Source organism: Camelus dromedarius, chromosome 11, assembly GCF_036321535.1.
Source record: "Camelus dromedarius isolate mCamDro1 chromosome 11, mCamDro1.pat, whole genome shotgun sequence".
NCBI classification, from domain to species: domain Eukaryota; kingdom Metazoa; phylum Chordata; class Mammalia; order Artiodactyla; family Camelidae; genus Camelus; species Camelus dromedarius.
Genome location: NC_087446.1, coordinates 54,837,181 through 54,852,748, shown reverse-complemented (window position 1 = coordinate 54,852,748; position 15,568 = coordinate 54,837,181). Strand labels below are relative to the sequence as shown.

At 42.3% G+C, this 15,568-nt stretch overlaps 1 protein-coding gene across 3 annotated transcripts in view; it reads right to left on the bottom strand.

The window, feature by feature from the left end:
• The window catches only part of SLC4A8 (solute carrier family 4 member 8), a 68,829-nt gene extending 53,657 nt beyond the window's left edge, over positions 1-15,172 (bottom strand). For 2 of the 3 annotated variants that reach the window (XM_031462537.2, XM_064490987.1), the window contains exons 1-2: positions 14,972-15,172; positions 271-352 (exon numbers count right to left, since the gene is read on the bottom strand). In XM_031462537.2, coding sequence (XP_031318397.1) covers positions 271-352; positions 14,972-15,016 — 127 coding nt within the window. In that variant the 5' untranslated portion in view covers positions 15,017-15,172. The remainder of the gene's footprint in view (positions 1-270; positions 353-14,971) is intronic. The other variant, XM_010974272.3, reaches the window with a different exon arrangement.
• Positions 15,173-15,568: the final 396 nt, after the last annotated feature.

Sequence of the window (15,568 nt, the reverse complement as noted above, 5' to 3'; positions counted from 1 at the left end):
ACATTTATATTGGACATTACGGTGCTCAAAGCGCTCTCTCACATGCCATCTATTAGATCCTAATAGTAACCCAGGTATTATTACCGCTACTTTTATTTAACAGATGAGGAAATTGAGGCCAAGGGAAATTAACGGATTTTCCCTCAAGGTCTGACAGCTAGTGAGAAAGAGTCAGGACTCAAACCCAGGGCTCCTGATGGCAAAGCTGCTCCGCCCACACCAGGCGGCCTCTCACTAATTTCCCCCATTACACATAACAGCAGCGCTTACCTTCCAACTCCTCCTTCTCATAGTGAATGTTGAGAATTGTACTGGTCCCACCTTGATCCACCACAGCTTCTTCATCTGGTCTCTGTTGAAACATAAATAAGTAGCCATAATAAGAACCATACATTCATTCAAACACTCATTCAAGTACTGTGTGTGCCACACCCTTTACCCAACACTGAGGGGGTGGAACACAATTGTTTACAGATATTTTTAATTTGAACCCCACAATAACTTTGCAAACATGGCAGGCATTCTTTCTCATTTTATAAATAAGCAGCTTGAGACTAAGAGAACTTTAATTAACTTCCCACGGTCAGAAAGATGGTAGAAGGCAGAGCTAGGGCTGAGACTGAGCCAGGTCTTGGGAATGCACGCCCCATGCCTTTCCCACCTCCCACTCTACCTCTGCGTTTATACTTCATGTTCACATTTTGCAAGTGGTGTCAGCCACTTTGTCTCATTTGGTGTAAGTTGGTGTCCTTGATCTCTCTGCAGCACTGAGTCTGTTTACATCTCTGTCCTTGAAATTCTCCATTGTGCTCCTCTGTCTCATCCTGAGGCTCCTCTTCTTCCTCCAATCATACTTCCCAAGGAAGTGCTCACTACCTTTTGTTTCCCACGCTTGAGTCTTGCAAGCTCAACAGCAGCCTGAAACTGTGTGTGAGGCTCAGTATTTGACCAACCACTGGGACGCTGTGTGTCCGATTCACATGTCTAAAACCAAACTAATCTTTCTTCCAAACCAACACCCTGTGCTCTTTTACTTACTCCTACCCATGGCACCATCATTTCTTCATCTCAGACTTATTTATGTATCCATTCCAGATGTATTGAGTGTCCACGTTGTGTCTTCAGGGAAACAGTTCCCTTTCTTATCAACTCCTCCTTTGCCACTTTTCTCAAATTCACCTTCACCTCTTATCCACTCTATCCCTCACTCTCCAGCCCTTAGTCATAGCGGTTCTGGAATCACACTCATTTTCTTCCCTAAGTGCTGCTCCCTCTGCCTAGAACTATCGCCCTCTCCCTGCTACTCCCACCTCCATCACCAGCAGCTAACACTTATTCAACATCCCATAGATCTCAGCCTAAATGCTCTTCCTTGGAAGCCTTCCCTGACTCTCCTCTTCTGAACTAGGCCAGGTCCCCCCATTTATATGCCCCCAGAGTACACTCTAGTTCTCCTTAGTAATGAAATGTCTCTGCTCCTTAAAGGAGAAACCATTATCTGTCTTCCTCATCACTGTTTCCTTAGCACCCTGCAGTCTTTTCACTTAGCAGCTTCTCAATAAATCTTTGTTAAAAGAATGAATATAATGGCATCCACTTTATCAAGACCCTCACAAGACTGAGTTATTTCACAAAAGATCTTAGCTAATTTCCCTGCCAAATCAATTTCCTTTACCAAGCCTGCAGCTCCAGCTAGGCCCTCCAATCCCACGGGCCCCATGCACATTCCCACCTCCATGCTTTGCCCACACCGTCTGGTTGTCTACCATGCCTTTCCCCAACTCTCCAGCACCAAACCCTCACTATCCTTCAGATCCTGCTCAAATTTCCAGCTTATGGTTCTAATTTTACCATTTTGTAGTTATCATCTGTGCCCCCAAATAGGGCAACCCTGAACATAAGGCAATCCATTTTTCCAGTAAAAAGATTCAAAAAAGGTTTTTGGGGCCAACTTAAATAAACTTTTAGGGAAGTAGATGAAACAGTCAAAGGTCTACTTACAGTATTTTATTTATGAGTTTAGTTTTATAGGCATCTTTTGCATCACATATTATTACTACCATGTAATAATCTCTAAGGTATAATATTAAGTTTAAAAAGCAAGGTGGAGAAAACTTTAATTTGCTAACTTTTATCTAAGAAAGGGTGTTGGAACAGAAGCATCTGCTTACACTTACAAACATATGAAGGGAGAATAAAAGACTTTTTTAAATAGTTACCTATAGAGGGAGAGAGGGAATGGGGTAAGAAGACAAGGATGGAAACTAAACTTCTTTGAATATAACTAATTTTGCAAATATTTTATATAATTTTAAACCAAAATTTAATTTTAAAAAATTTAAAATTTAAAAAGCAACTCCCACAAATCTAAAATAAAATGAAAACAAAATGCCAAACTAACAGCATAACTATTCCAAGAGAAATTATTCCAAGTAACTTTGACACGTAATAAACTGACTGAACATCCTCAGTGACATATATCCTAAGGACAAAAAGAATTTGAAAAGAAACTGCTTTTTAGTTATCATACTGTTGCTTGCAGTGTTGGAGTTATTGTTCTCAGACTGCTGTGCATTGTGACATAAAATGAATGGGCGATTATGTGAACTTAGTCCGGCACTCTCAGTGTGATTGAGAGCTGGGATTCTCAGCAGGGGTGAAAGGAAATAAAGTTGTAAGGTAGACATTAAGTAAAAGCCACATGGTCCTGGATTTGAACTGGAAGTATCAACAAGAATATATGATACATTTTTATCTTTAAAAACATCTTTTATGTTTTAAAATTTATAAATTTATATTTCCTAGCTCTGTTCAGACAAAAGGCCTAGAAGAAAATGATCAGCCAGTAGCAATGAGTTATCATTAGCACCTAGATTGTGTCACTTAAAATACCATTTTCTGCTAAAAGACACTCAAAGACAATTAGGACTGGGTCAAATGGACTCAGGGTCCAACTTAGAGAAGTCCCTTGCCAAAAAGAGGACAATTTGAGCATCAATAAGGGTAATAACTGCAACAGATTAAATATGTCAAATATGTTAAAATCCATGGTTCACAGTATCACTTTAAAAATTAGCTAATTGGTCAACATTGGTGGATAATACTAGTAAACCAACTCATTATTTTGCAAACCTGTAAAACTCTACCCTGGTTTTCCTAAATTGTCCCACAGAGTGGTACCATAGAGTAGATGAGAGAAGTTTCTTATTATAGAAAAGAATAAATGAAAAAGGAATGTTAGAATTAGAATGCCATTTTGCAATCCCTAACGGACTGCATTGATTTTCAGGGCCACTAACAACATAAAAAGAGAGACAGTCAGACATTATATGCCTCCTAAAGGGAGACCTTATCACCACACATGAGGTAATTTTACCAAATAAATTGTCCCTGAATTTTATCAAGGCTCTAAATCCAAAAACCAATTTACCGAAAATACAATGAAACAGAGCCCATGGAAAAACAACACCACAGGGATACCATCAGTAAAATCCAGACTGTGGAAGCTCTATAGCTAGACAACAAATCCTCTCCCCGTCATCTTTTTTTAAATAAATAAAGGAGAGAGACAGAGAGAGAGGAAGGCAAAAACAATAGGTTAAAACAAACCAATCACAGTGTGTGGACTTAATTAGAATCGACTCAAACAAACTAAAATAATTTTTTAGTTATTTTTAAAATAATTTTTAAAGTTATGACATTTGAGACAATTGGAAAATTTTATCTTTTATGATATTAAAGAAATGGCTGCTTTCTCTTGAGGTGGTCTGTGCTTGTTTTTTAAAGAATCCTTATTTTTAGTATTCATCCTGAAATATTTACAGGTAAGCCTGAAAGACTGCAGACATGTAAAGTAATATATTAACGTAAAAACACTACTTTTCTCACATTTTATAAAATAATGTTATTTAAAATCTTCAAACACATCTTTAATATCAAAGTCTTCCTCATGACCACAGGTGCTTTGAGTCAATTTTCAGAGCATGTCGGTTTTACTTCCATCTAAGTTGTAAAGACTGCCATGAACAGTCAAGTCCTTTCTGAAGAATAATTTTTAGGTCCAAAAAACTTACCTTTACTTTAGACTTATTTGCTAGCTTATCTTTTAGACCATGAATTTCTGGACAGCAGGAGCCACGTATTTTCATCTTTTCCTTCTCCCAGAACCTAACAGAGCCGCTTACCATTCACTGCAAGGAGCCTGCACTCCTGTGAGTTCCAGGAGGGTAGGTCCTGGGGCTTGGGTTCACTATTATGTACCCAGCACCTAGTACAATGCTCAGTATGTGGTATCTAATACATTTTGACGAATGAATATTTGTTACTTTTCCAAACTCTTTACCATATGATCATACATTTCCTCATAGAACTTCATATATGTATATACATATATATATGTGAATAATTTTTCATGTTGGCCTCTCCATAGGTTTGTAACATCCAGAGGGCAGGGACCAACTAATGACAATGCTTAGTACCCATCCACGGACACCTGACACAGCACAGAACACAGTGGAATCTGGAGGAAGTGGGGGAGGGAGGGATGATTGATTTCTTGATTTTAAGACTATAAAAGTCAAATATAAAAAGCAAGGTCAATCATTTGAAAAATTCAGGTTAAATCAACTTGTTTGTTTCCTTGATTTAGATTGGTTAATCACAGTCTAAAGTCACTGAATAAACACTCATCCACTTTCTTTGTCTCGCCAAAGAAAACAGAGCCACTGTCAAACACCATCAGCCCCAGCGCTTGAAAGGTCAAGCCTGAACGTGAATACGTGGCCCTCGACTGGATCCTGGTTCAAATAAACCAACTGTTTTAAAAATATTATATAAGGTGCACAGAAATTTAATCAACTGGATGGCTATTTGATTATATTAAAGAATTACTGTTAATTTTTAAGTATAATAATAACACAAGCATACCTTGTTCTATTGCGTTTTACTTTACTGGACTTCACAGATATTGTGGGCTTTTTTTTACAAATTGAAGGTCAGTGGCAATCTTGCACCAAGCAAGACTATAGGCACCATTTTTCCAACATTATTTGCTCATTTCATGTCTCTGTGTCACATTTTGGTAATTCACAATATTTCAGATTTTTCATTATTATTTATGTGTTATGGTGAGTTGTAATTGGTGATCTTTGATGTTACTATTGTAATTGTTTGAGGGCACCACAATCCACGCCCATAGAAGACAGCAAACTTAATAGATAAACGTTGTGTGTTCTCTCTGCTCCACTGACGAGCAGTTCCCCATCTCTCCCTATTCTCAGGCCTCACTATTCTCTGAGACACAATAATATTGAAATTAGGCCAATTAATAACCCTCTTAGTGGCCTCTAAGTGTTCAAGTGAAAGGAAGAGTTGCACGTCTCTCACTAAATCAAAAGCCAGAAATGATTAAGCTTAGTGAGGAAGGCACGTTGAATGCCGAGATAGACGAAAAGCTAGCCCTTTTGTGAACTTGGAAGCAGATTCCCCCAGAGCTTCCACAAAGGATTGAAGAGTCTCCCAACACGTAGATTTTGGTTTGGGGACTCGAAGCAGAGAAGCAGCTAAGCCGTATATTGTGCCTCAATTTCTGACTGACAGAAACTGAAATAATAAATTCACGTTAAAAAAAAAAAGTTGGGCCTTTTGCACCATACAAAGTTGTGAATGCAAAAGAAAGTTCTTGAAGGAAATTAAAAGTGCTACTCCAGTGAACACACCAATGATAAGAAAGTAAAACAGCTTTATTGCTGATATGGAAAAAGTTTAGTGGTCTGGCTAGATCAAACCAGCCACAACATTCCCTTAAGTCAAGGTTTAATCCAGTGCAAGGCCCTAACTCTCTTCAATTCTATGAAGGCTGAGAGAGGTGAGGACGCTGCAGAAGAAAAGTTTGAAGCTTACAGAGCTTGGTTCATGAGATTTAAGGAAAGAAGCCATCTCTATAACATAAAAGTACAGTGAAGCAGCAAGTTATCCAGAAGATCTAGCTCACTCAGATAATGAATGAAAGTGGCTACATCAAACAATAGATTTTTCAATGTAGACAAAACAGCCTTATATTGGAAGAAGATGCCCTCAGGACTTGCATAGCTAGAGAGAAGTCAACGCCTGGTTTCAAAGTTGCAGAGGACAGGCTGACTCTTGTCAGGGGCTAATGCAGCTGGTGACTTTAAGTTGAAACCAATGCTCATTTACCATCCCAAAATCCTAGGGCCATTCAGAATTATGTTAAATCTACTCTTCCTGTGTTCTTTCAATGAAAGAACAAAGCCTGGATGATGGCACATATGTTGACAAATGGTTTACTGAATATTTTAGGCCCATTGTTGAGACCTACTACTCAGAAAAAAAGATTCCTTTCAAAACACTACTGTTCTTTGACAATGCACCTGGTCATCCAAGAGCTCTGATCGAGAAGTACAATAAAATTTGTGTTGTTTTCGTGTCTGCTAACACAACACCCATTCTGTAGCCCATGGATCAAGGAGTCATTTTGACTTTCAAGTCTTATTATTTAAGAAATACATTTTGTGGGGGATGGGTATAACTCAGTGGTAGAGCATATGCTTAGCATGCATGAGATCGTGGGTTCAATCCCAACTACCTCTATTAAAAAATTTTTTTTAATTTAAAAAAAATAGGAAAAAAAAAGAAATACATTTCGTAAGGCTGTAGCTGCCATAGATAGTGATTCCTCTGATGGATCTGGGCAAAGTGAACTGAAAACCTTCTGGAAAGGATTCACCAATCCAGATGCCATTAAGTACATTACTGATTTGTGGGAAGAGGTCAAAACGTCAACATTAACAGGAGTTTAGATGAAGATGATTCCAGCTCTCACGATGGCTTTGATGGGTTCAAGACTTCAGAGGAGGAAGTCTCTGCAGATGTGGTGGAAACAGCAGACTAGAATTAGAAGTGGAGCCTGAAGATGGGACTTAATTGCTGTAATCTCATGAAACTTGAAAAGATGAGGAGTTGCTTCTTACGGATGAGCAAAGAAAGCTGTTTCTTGAAATGGAACATAATCCTGGTAAAGGTGCTGTGGAGATTATTGAAATGACAACCAAAGATTTAGAATATTACATAAACTTAGTTGATAAACCAGCAGCAGAGTTTGAGAGGATTGACTCCAATTTTGAAAGAAATTCTATTGTGGGTAAAATGCTATCAAACAGCATTGCATGCTACAGAGAAATGGTTCATGGAAGGAAAAATCAATGGATGTGGCAAACTTCATTGTTGTCTTATTTTAAGAAATTGCCACAGCCACCCTAGTCCTCAGCAATCATCACCCTGGTCTGTCTGCAGCCATCAACATCAAGGTAGGACCCTCCACCAGCAAAAAGATTATTGTTCACTGAAGGCTCAGATGATGGTTAGCATTTTTTAGCAGTTAAGTATTTTTTAATTAAGGTCTGTACATTGTTTCTTAGATACAATGCTATTGCACACTTAGCAGACTACAGTATAGTGTAAACATAGGTTTTATATGCACTGAGAAACCAAAAAATTTGTGCAACTTGCTTTACCGTGATATTCGCTTTATTATGGTGGTCTGGAAGTGAACGTACAATATCTCTAAGGTATGCCCATGTTGTGACATTGCAGTTATGTCATTTTTTTTAAAAGGGTCCTTAATCTTTCATGATAATTTTTACTGATGAAATTATATGATGTCTGGGATTTGGAGAATGGGTAGAAACATAGATGAAACAAAATAGGCTGTGTGTTCATCACTGAAGCCAGGTTATGGGTATGTGATGATTCATTTTTCAAGTCTCTCTACTTTGGCATATGCTTAAAGTGTTCCATAAATTTCAAATATATTAAAGTTTGCTTAAAATCATAAAAAATGGAAAAAAAAAGGAACATCGAGTCTCATTGGTCTGTGCTCGTTGCAGATTCCTCACCAGCTGGTTATTACTTCCTCTGATATCATCATTATTTATAGCAGAGAAGACTTCTTAACCATGGATTTCTAGGGTTCCTATGAATGGGCTTCAGAAGATATGTGTGACTATGCTGTACACCAGAAATCAACATAACAGTGTAAACTGACTACACTTCAATTAAAAAAAAAAGAAAGTACATGTGAGTGTGCATTTTTCTTGGGAGAGGGTCCATAACTTTCACCAGATTCTCAGGGGAGCTTGTGACTCAGAAAAATATTAGAATCATGAGAACCACATTATATAAGTTTAGGAGAAAAAGGAAAGGAGGGAAGGAAAAAGAGAGGGAAAGAAGGTGAACTAGAGAAAAGACCCTGTTTCTGTATGTCCTCCTGGCTCATGACAGTGACTCACTACGTAAACGTGGACTTATTTAGGTTACCTACCTCAAAGATGAGGTAAGATAAAAAGAACTAAGGGGGTTAAATACACATTTTAAAAAAGCATTGAAATTGCAAGCACATCGTGAGAGAGAAAGCATTGTTATGAGCCCTGAAAAATGAATGAATTATAGCTGAATAGCAAAGCAGATTCTCACTTACAGTTAATGGACAAATTAAAAGGCAGGGGCAAGGCTGAGTCTTACATAATAGCCCCAGATCCTTGGAGCAGCCACGGAGGCTGCAGGGAAGGGGGAGCGCGGGCAGCGGAGCCAGCCTTGAGCCCTCTTGCACCTGCCTGTGCCTCCGCTCCGGACCTGTGGGGCAGCAGTCCTGCCAAACTCAACTCTGCCTCCTTTCCTGCAGTCAGTCTGACTTTTTCACCTCCAAAGACTCCTTTCATCTTTTTCCCCAATGACCCAGTGTTTTTGGATAACATCCTCCTACCCCACCCACCCAACAACAATAAAAAAGAGTCAAGTGTTTTATTGAGTTCTGACACACTTAACCATTTTTAAAGCAACAAATATAGAAGTGATTTCCCAGGTTTCTAAACAGCAAACTGAGGCACTACAATTAGTACTGGGAACAAATGTTTACTGAGCACTTACTGTGTACCTAGCACTGTGCTTTCCATATATTACCTCACTTAATCCTCACAACAGTCCTAAATCAAAGCTAAGATCACACAAGAGCTAAGTGAGCTAGAAAGAACTCCAACTCAAGTGTGTCTGTATTAACATTCTATAACATATTAACATTATACACTAATATTGCCAAAAGCAAAGAACCTGGTTGTTTCAGAGGGCTCAGGTCACCTAGTCATGGATTAACGTCCACAGTGAGACTAGTTCAAGATCCACATGTTACCTTCTTAAGCGCTTAGACTCCAGAACCTTGTGCTTCATACTGCCTTTACTGACCAGAATTCCAGTAGTTCTCCATCTCCTTATTCACTTCCAACTTCCTCTTCACCCAGAAAGCCCATGAATTCTGACCCCTTGTAGCCCCAGTCACTGACCCACAGACCCTCAACTCTCTAATGCCCTTGCTTTGACTTCCTCACTGAACGCAGACATCCTATAGGGAGAAAAAGGGGTTCCATGAGGATGTGTGCAGCTGCCCTAGACCTCTTCTCAGTGGCATGGGCAACTGAAAACCCACGAGCTTCCTATTCTGACCCTTCAGCAGTCTGCTAGGGGCCTAAAATTCCAAAGTGGCTCTGGTTTCTCAGTGATTTTTTTCGTTGAACCCCACTTGGAGTCACTCCTGCTCAGTACAGCTTACTAGTTAGCACACTGTGGTAGGCGGAATAATGGCCCCCAAAGGACTTGATCATCTTAATCCCTGGAACCTGTGAATGTATCACCTTACAACGGCAATGGGGAATTAAGGTTCCAGATGGAATTAGGGTTGCTAATCAGTAGATCTTAAAATAAAGAGATTATCTGGATTATCCAGTGGGCTCAACGCAATCACAAGAATCCCTAAAAGTAGAAGAGGGAGGCAGAAGAGTGGAGTCAGAGAACGAGGTTTAATGACAAAAGCAGGGTCTGAGAGATGCTATGTTGCTGGTTCTGACTACAGAGGAAGGGAACTGTGAGCCGAGGAATGCAGGCAGCCTCGTGAAGCTGAAGAAGTTAAGGAAACAGATACTTTCTTAGAGCCTCCAGAAAGAAAAACAGCCCTGCCAACACTTTGATTTTAGCACAGTGCAATTTGTGCTGGACTTCTGAACTGCAGAACTGTAAGATGATCAATGTGTGCTGTTTAAGCCAATTAATGTGTGCTCATTTGTTATGGCACCAATAGACACTAATACAGACATTATGGCTTCCTAGCTACCAAGACCAGAGTAAACTTGTTACTACCATCCAGGAACCAACCAACCTCTCCATTATCTAACATTTGCTGCTGTTACCTAGCAGCAGATTTAGAACAAACACCTTGCTTTTCCGGGGCCTGATTTACCACCGTGGCAGGCTTCACTGGGAGCCCAGTCTACCTTGCCAAGGCAAACCATGAGCTAAGACAATTATCTATAAGTTCAGAAGGAAGTCCATTTGCAACCTGAATTGTCCCCAGCCCGCCTCAATTCTCTGCTTGGCAGGAAAGTCCCCACCTCTCCTACTGAAGCTCCCCAGTAAAGCTGGTAAGGCCAGGTAAAGAGAATGCTTACATGTTCCCCAATTCCCACTCAGGGTACGTTTAAGGTCTAGTATGTGTTGGGAGAGGATGGAGGAGTCGGATTGCACACTGCAACACAGTGAGAGGAGAAACTGCTAAGGGTGATAATTTTGTTCAGTGACACTCAGCAAACATATACTGACTGCTTCCCATGAACTGACCATGACCTTCAGAAAAGTTGACCCACTCTCTACGGAGCCATTCATTCACTCACTCAGCAAATATTTACTGAGCACCAACATGGGCCAAGGTCACTGAGCACTAGCATTCAGGTCTCCTTCAGGACTCTTGAGTTTTTCCAGATCCACTTTAAGACATGAAGTGTGACTCTCTTCCCATCCACCAAGCATCCCAATGATCACCCATTTACCAAGCATTTGTTGTTCTGAAGATTTCTGCAAAATTTCCTATTCTGATCAGGCCTGATTCCTATACAAGCCTTGGTAATTGCCCAAATTCACTTGCTCCCCGCTCTGCACCCTCTCTGAACCTCCGTGCAGTTCCCAGCACCACTTGGCTCAAGTGCTGACTGTTACAATCTCTCCAGCCTTCTCTTCCAGAACTTCTTCTGCTCAGTTCTGAAAGTGTTGGTCAGGAGAAATTTGAAGCTATAAGATGTCCCCAGTTCCAGTCCAAACTAGGGGCCCTCCTTCAAGTTTTCTGATCTTTCTCCTCTATTGCTATTCCCTTTAAGAGCTCACCGACTCCTAAAATTGCAATAACCACCTCCAGAGACCTTGTCAAAATTCAATAACTCAGGCCTTCATTAACTCATCCTAAATTACACCAACAGCCTCCTAGCTGGCCTCCCTCATTCCAGTCTCTTCCCACTCTAATACATCCTTGTACACTCTGCCACACACATCTTCCCAAACACTTATAAGTCCTCATTCTGAGCCAGGCACTGGCTGAGGTGTCAAAGACACACACTACATAGTGATTAAGCGCACGTTTTTTGGAGACGGGCAGCTCTGCCATTTACTAGAAGTTACTTAACCTCTCTACATCTTGGTTTCCTTATTTTTGAAAATAAAGATAATAAGGGCATGTAATTCTCAAGATTACTGAGAAGATTAAAGATTAAAGGAGAAGTGCATGGAAAGCACTTGGCACTGTACCTGGCACATGGCAAGCACTCGATAAAAGTTAACTCACATAAAGCATGTCAAAGGGAGCTGCCAGGTCAACAGCAGAGATGAGCATGTATATTCCACAAGTAAGGGATGGAAGAACTTGGTAGGTGCTGTGAGCAGAAAAGATGGAGTGAAATTTTTTTTACTGAAATACAGTTGACTTGGAATGTTGTGTTAGTTTCTGGTGTACTAAGTGATAAATTCTGATGGTGATATGAAGCCAAACCTTAAAGGTTAAAATGGATATTTTAGGTGGGGAGGAGGGGGAAAGTTTTCCAGTTAGAAGACCTGAGCAAAGGCCCAGTGGTATAGAAGGAAGAGCTTCTGTGTAATAAAGCAATGGCCATCTGAGGCTCTGTGCTAAAACTGACAAAACCATGAGCTCCTTAAGGAGAGGCACATTGGCTTTGGATACAGGAGAGTCATTCATTCGCTCAGCAACTGAGCACCTCTCCTATACCAGGCACTGTGCTAGAGGACAGGATTTTCTGCCTGGTCCCTGCTTTCTATTTGAAAAGACACTAAACAAGAAACCAAAGCAAGAACACTTCAGATATGTCATATATGCTATGAAGAAAATAAAACAGAATCATATGAAAGATAGTGACTGTGAATGAAGGTCAAGGAAGCCACTGAAGAGGTGACATGTGAGTTGAGTCAGGAGAAGGCCTAGGTGGAAAATGTCCATAGGAACGACAAGAACAAGGGTCCTGAGGCATGCAGGAGCCTGCCGTACTGAAGAAATAGGAAGATCACCAGTGCAGGAGTGCGTGGTGAGGGAATGGAGGAGAGGCCATTGGGGAGGGTGGGCAGGGCCCTGATCACATGAAAGCTTGGCAGGCCATGGTAAGGAGTTTGGATTTTATTCTAAAATGTACTGGGAAGCCACTGAATGGTTTCAAGATAGAATATGCCATGATCTGATTTGTGTTTTGAAAAGCTCTCTCTGGCTGCCACGTGGAAAGTGGACTGTAGAAGGAAGAGCAAGAGAGAAAGCGGAGGGAACCGTTAAGAGCTAGCACAGCAGTCCAAACCAGAGAAAACAGCAGAGACTTAGGACATTTAAATGTGATGCCTGGAATCTCTGCATTAAGTTACACAATCTGCTCTGTTTGCAAGGTCCGTCTCCTCTCCACACAGCCCAGTTGGCACATAGGAGGATTAGTTAGTAATTTTCAATGAGATGATTGTGTCTCCCCCAAGTCACCCCCGTCTCACTTCCTCCTTCTACCCTTATTTCTTTTCCTCCCTATATCTCAAGTACCCATTTGCCCATCACCTGACTCAGCCTTTATGTTTCCACTCTCTCCTTTCATCTCTCCTCACCCTACCACCCAAGAAACTTTCATGAACTGGATGTAGAAGAGATAATTATTTTCTACCCTACTCCAGAAGCACTCAGGAATTATCAGTTTCACAGAGCATTCACAGGAGTCTGGGGGTTATTATGGTCTTGACAATACAACTGGAACACATTCTGCATGTTAAGGACACTGTCTCCTCACATCCATTCCAGCCTGTTCTCCCCACTGCAGCCAGAGAAATCTTTCAGGAGAATCTGACCATGATCTCATTGGCTCTCATTCTCTCTCGGTCTCTCTGTCTCTCTCTGCATGTTATAACCCCAGAGCATATCTCACACCATTCCCCTCATTGCTCCCTGTGGCTCCAGCTACACTGGCCTTCTTTCAGGTCTTCTAACCAGATCTACCCCCCTTCTGCTGTTCTCTTTATCTCCAGGCCCTTTGAGCTCTCTCTTCCCTCAGTTGACATTTATTCTTTAAATCTTGGCCCAAACTTTTTCCTTAGCAAAATCTTCTCTGTTCTGAGACCAAAGCTGGAACCACTGTGATACATACACACAGCACTGCATATCTTTCTTTCTAAGCACTTACCACAGTTTACAATAATACATTTATTTGCATGATTACTTGATCAAAAATGATTATTCACACACACACACGCACACACTGAATGGGAAACTCAGCATGGTAAGAACATTGCCTATCTTTCTTTGCTCATCATTGTACCACAAATACAGATTGAATACTTAGTAGACCTTAGGAGGATTAGATATGGAAAGATTTTCCAAAATCTTAGATCTGGTTCTTTTTTTGATGGAGCAAGCAAAGAAGGAATTATGGATTTTCTAGTAGCAAACTATTACCAGGAAGAAGAGGAGTGACTCAGTGTCTGATACCCATTTTGCTACAAACTCAAGAGTTTTCTCTGCCTCTTTACAGAATCCAGCCTGACGTCAACATGGCACTTGTTTCAAAATCTATCATCCTTCTGAGAAGCTCCACCATTCTCTTCACAGCCCACCACTCCAGACTCAACCTCCCTTCAACACCTCTTTCCAGAGCAGCAACTATATCATCATCTGATGGGCACAGGAAAGGGGGAGTGAGAATTCAGTGGGCTACCACACACTGGTTGCCACACAATAAACATCATTTCACAAAGCCCTTTCACAAGAAGCACTTCATTTTGTCCTCAAAATCACCCTATGAGGTAAGCAAAACAGATATGATCATCCCCATTTTACTAGATGGGGAGATCGTAGTTCAAAGAGGCAAGTGACTTAACCTGAGGTCACAAAGCCTTTATGAGGCAGATGTAGGATTTGAACCTACAGTCTCTGACACCTAGTCCAGTGCTTTACCTTACATTAGCCACTCCAACAGTTGGGTTACCAGTTACTTAAACCTGGTTTACGCATTCCTTTAAATAAACACCTGTGACTGACCCCTCGACACTTCCCTACCCCTTTCCACTTCCCTATCCAGAACTTGCCAGTTGTCTGTGTAATGGGATGCACGGAAGCTGGTCACACTAACAGGGTTTAGGGTTTGGTCCCAGCCTGCAGTCTTTCCAGCTCTTCCTCTGAGACAGTGAGGAACCAGAAATTCCCAGAAATAAAAACACAAAGAGGAGACCTGTCCCTCCAGAACAAGGTCCCTGGCTACCCTTTCTCCCACGTTCCAGCAGGACACAGCAAGGCCAGAAGCCAGCCTCTTTCCCAGCAAGGAAGACCCCAGGAGAACAGAGGTCACCGGCCGCGGGCCGTCAGGGCTCCTCAGCCCGCCACGCAAGGGATGCGGCAGTGACCCACCGGCTCTCGGGTTCGGCCCAAGGTCACCCTCTCGCAGCCCCGACCCAATCCTCGACCGCCCGGAGCGCCCCCTGGTGTCCCGGGCTGGCCTCCCCTCGCCCTCAGGGAGTGGCCTGTGGCGCCCCGGCTCGGGGGCAGAGGAAAGAGGGTGGGCAGAGGACGAGAAGGCTGAGCCCCGGGGAGGGGCGGGAGGCGGGGCCCTACCTGATAGCTGAGGACGCCGTCCGGCTCGTTACTCCCGGCCCGCATGGCGGAACCCAGCTTGGTCTCGCCCGCGGGCTCCAGGCCGAGCGTCAGCTGTCCACGCTCTCTGGTCGGGTTTGAGCGAATCGCCCAAGCGGCGACCCCTACCCTGGAGCCAACGGTCAACCATCAACCGCCGCCGCCTCCATAGCCACCGGCGCGCGAGGCTTCGCCGCAGCCAATCGGCGCGCGGCTTGTGCGGCCAATCAGGGCGCGGAGCACGGGAGGACGCTGTCCGGCGGTACCCGGGGCTACCAGGAGGAGGAGGAGGGAGCCCGGAGAGCCAACCGCTCCCGGGCTCGGTTGCCGTGGAAACCGCCTCCCTCCCTTCAGGGGCCTCTGGGCTCGAAGGTCCTTCAAACCGCTTGCTTGAAATTTAAAATCTCGTGCTTCTCTTTGCGGATGCACCTGGCCCTTGAAAACTGAGAAAGTGTCGGTTTTGTCTATCGTGATTTTATTCCTTAGGTAATGATTTTTAAATTCTGGGGAACCGTCCCTTGGTGTTGCAGAAGGAAAGTAACTGAGGATGAGGGGGAAAGGCCTTCTAAAATTGTTAAT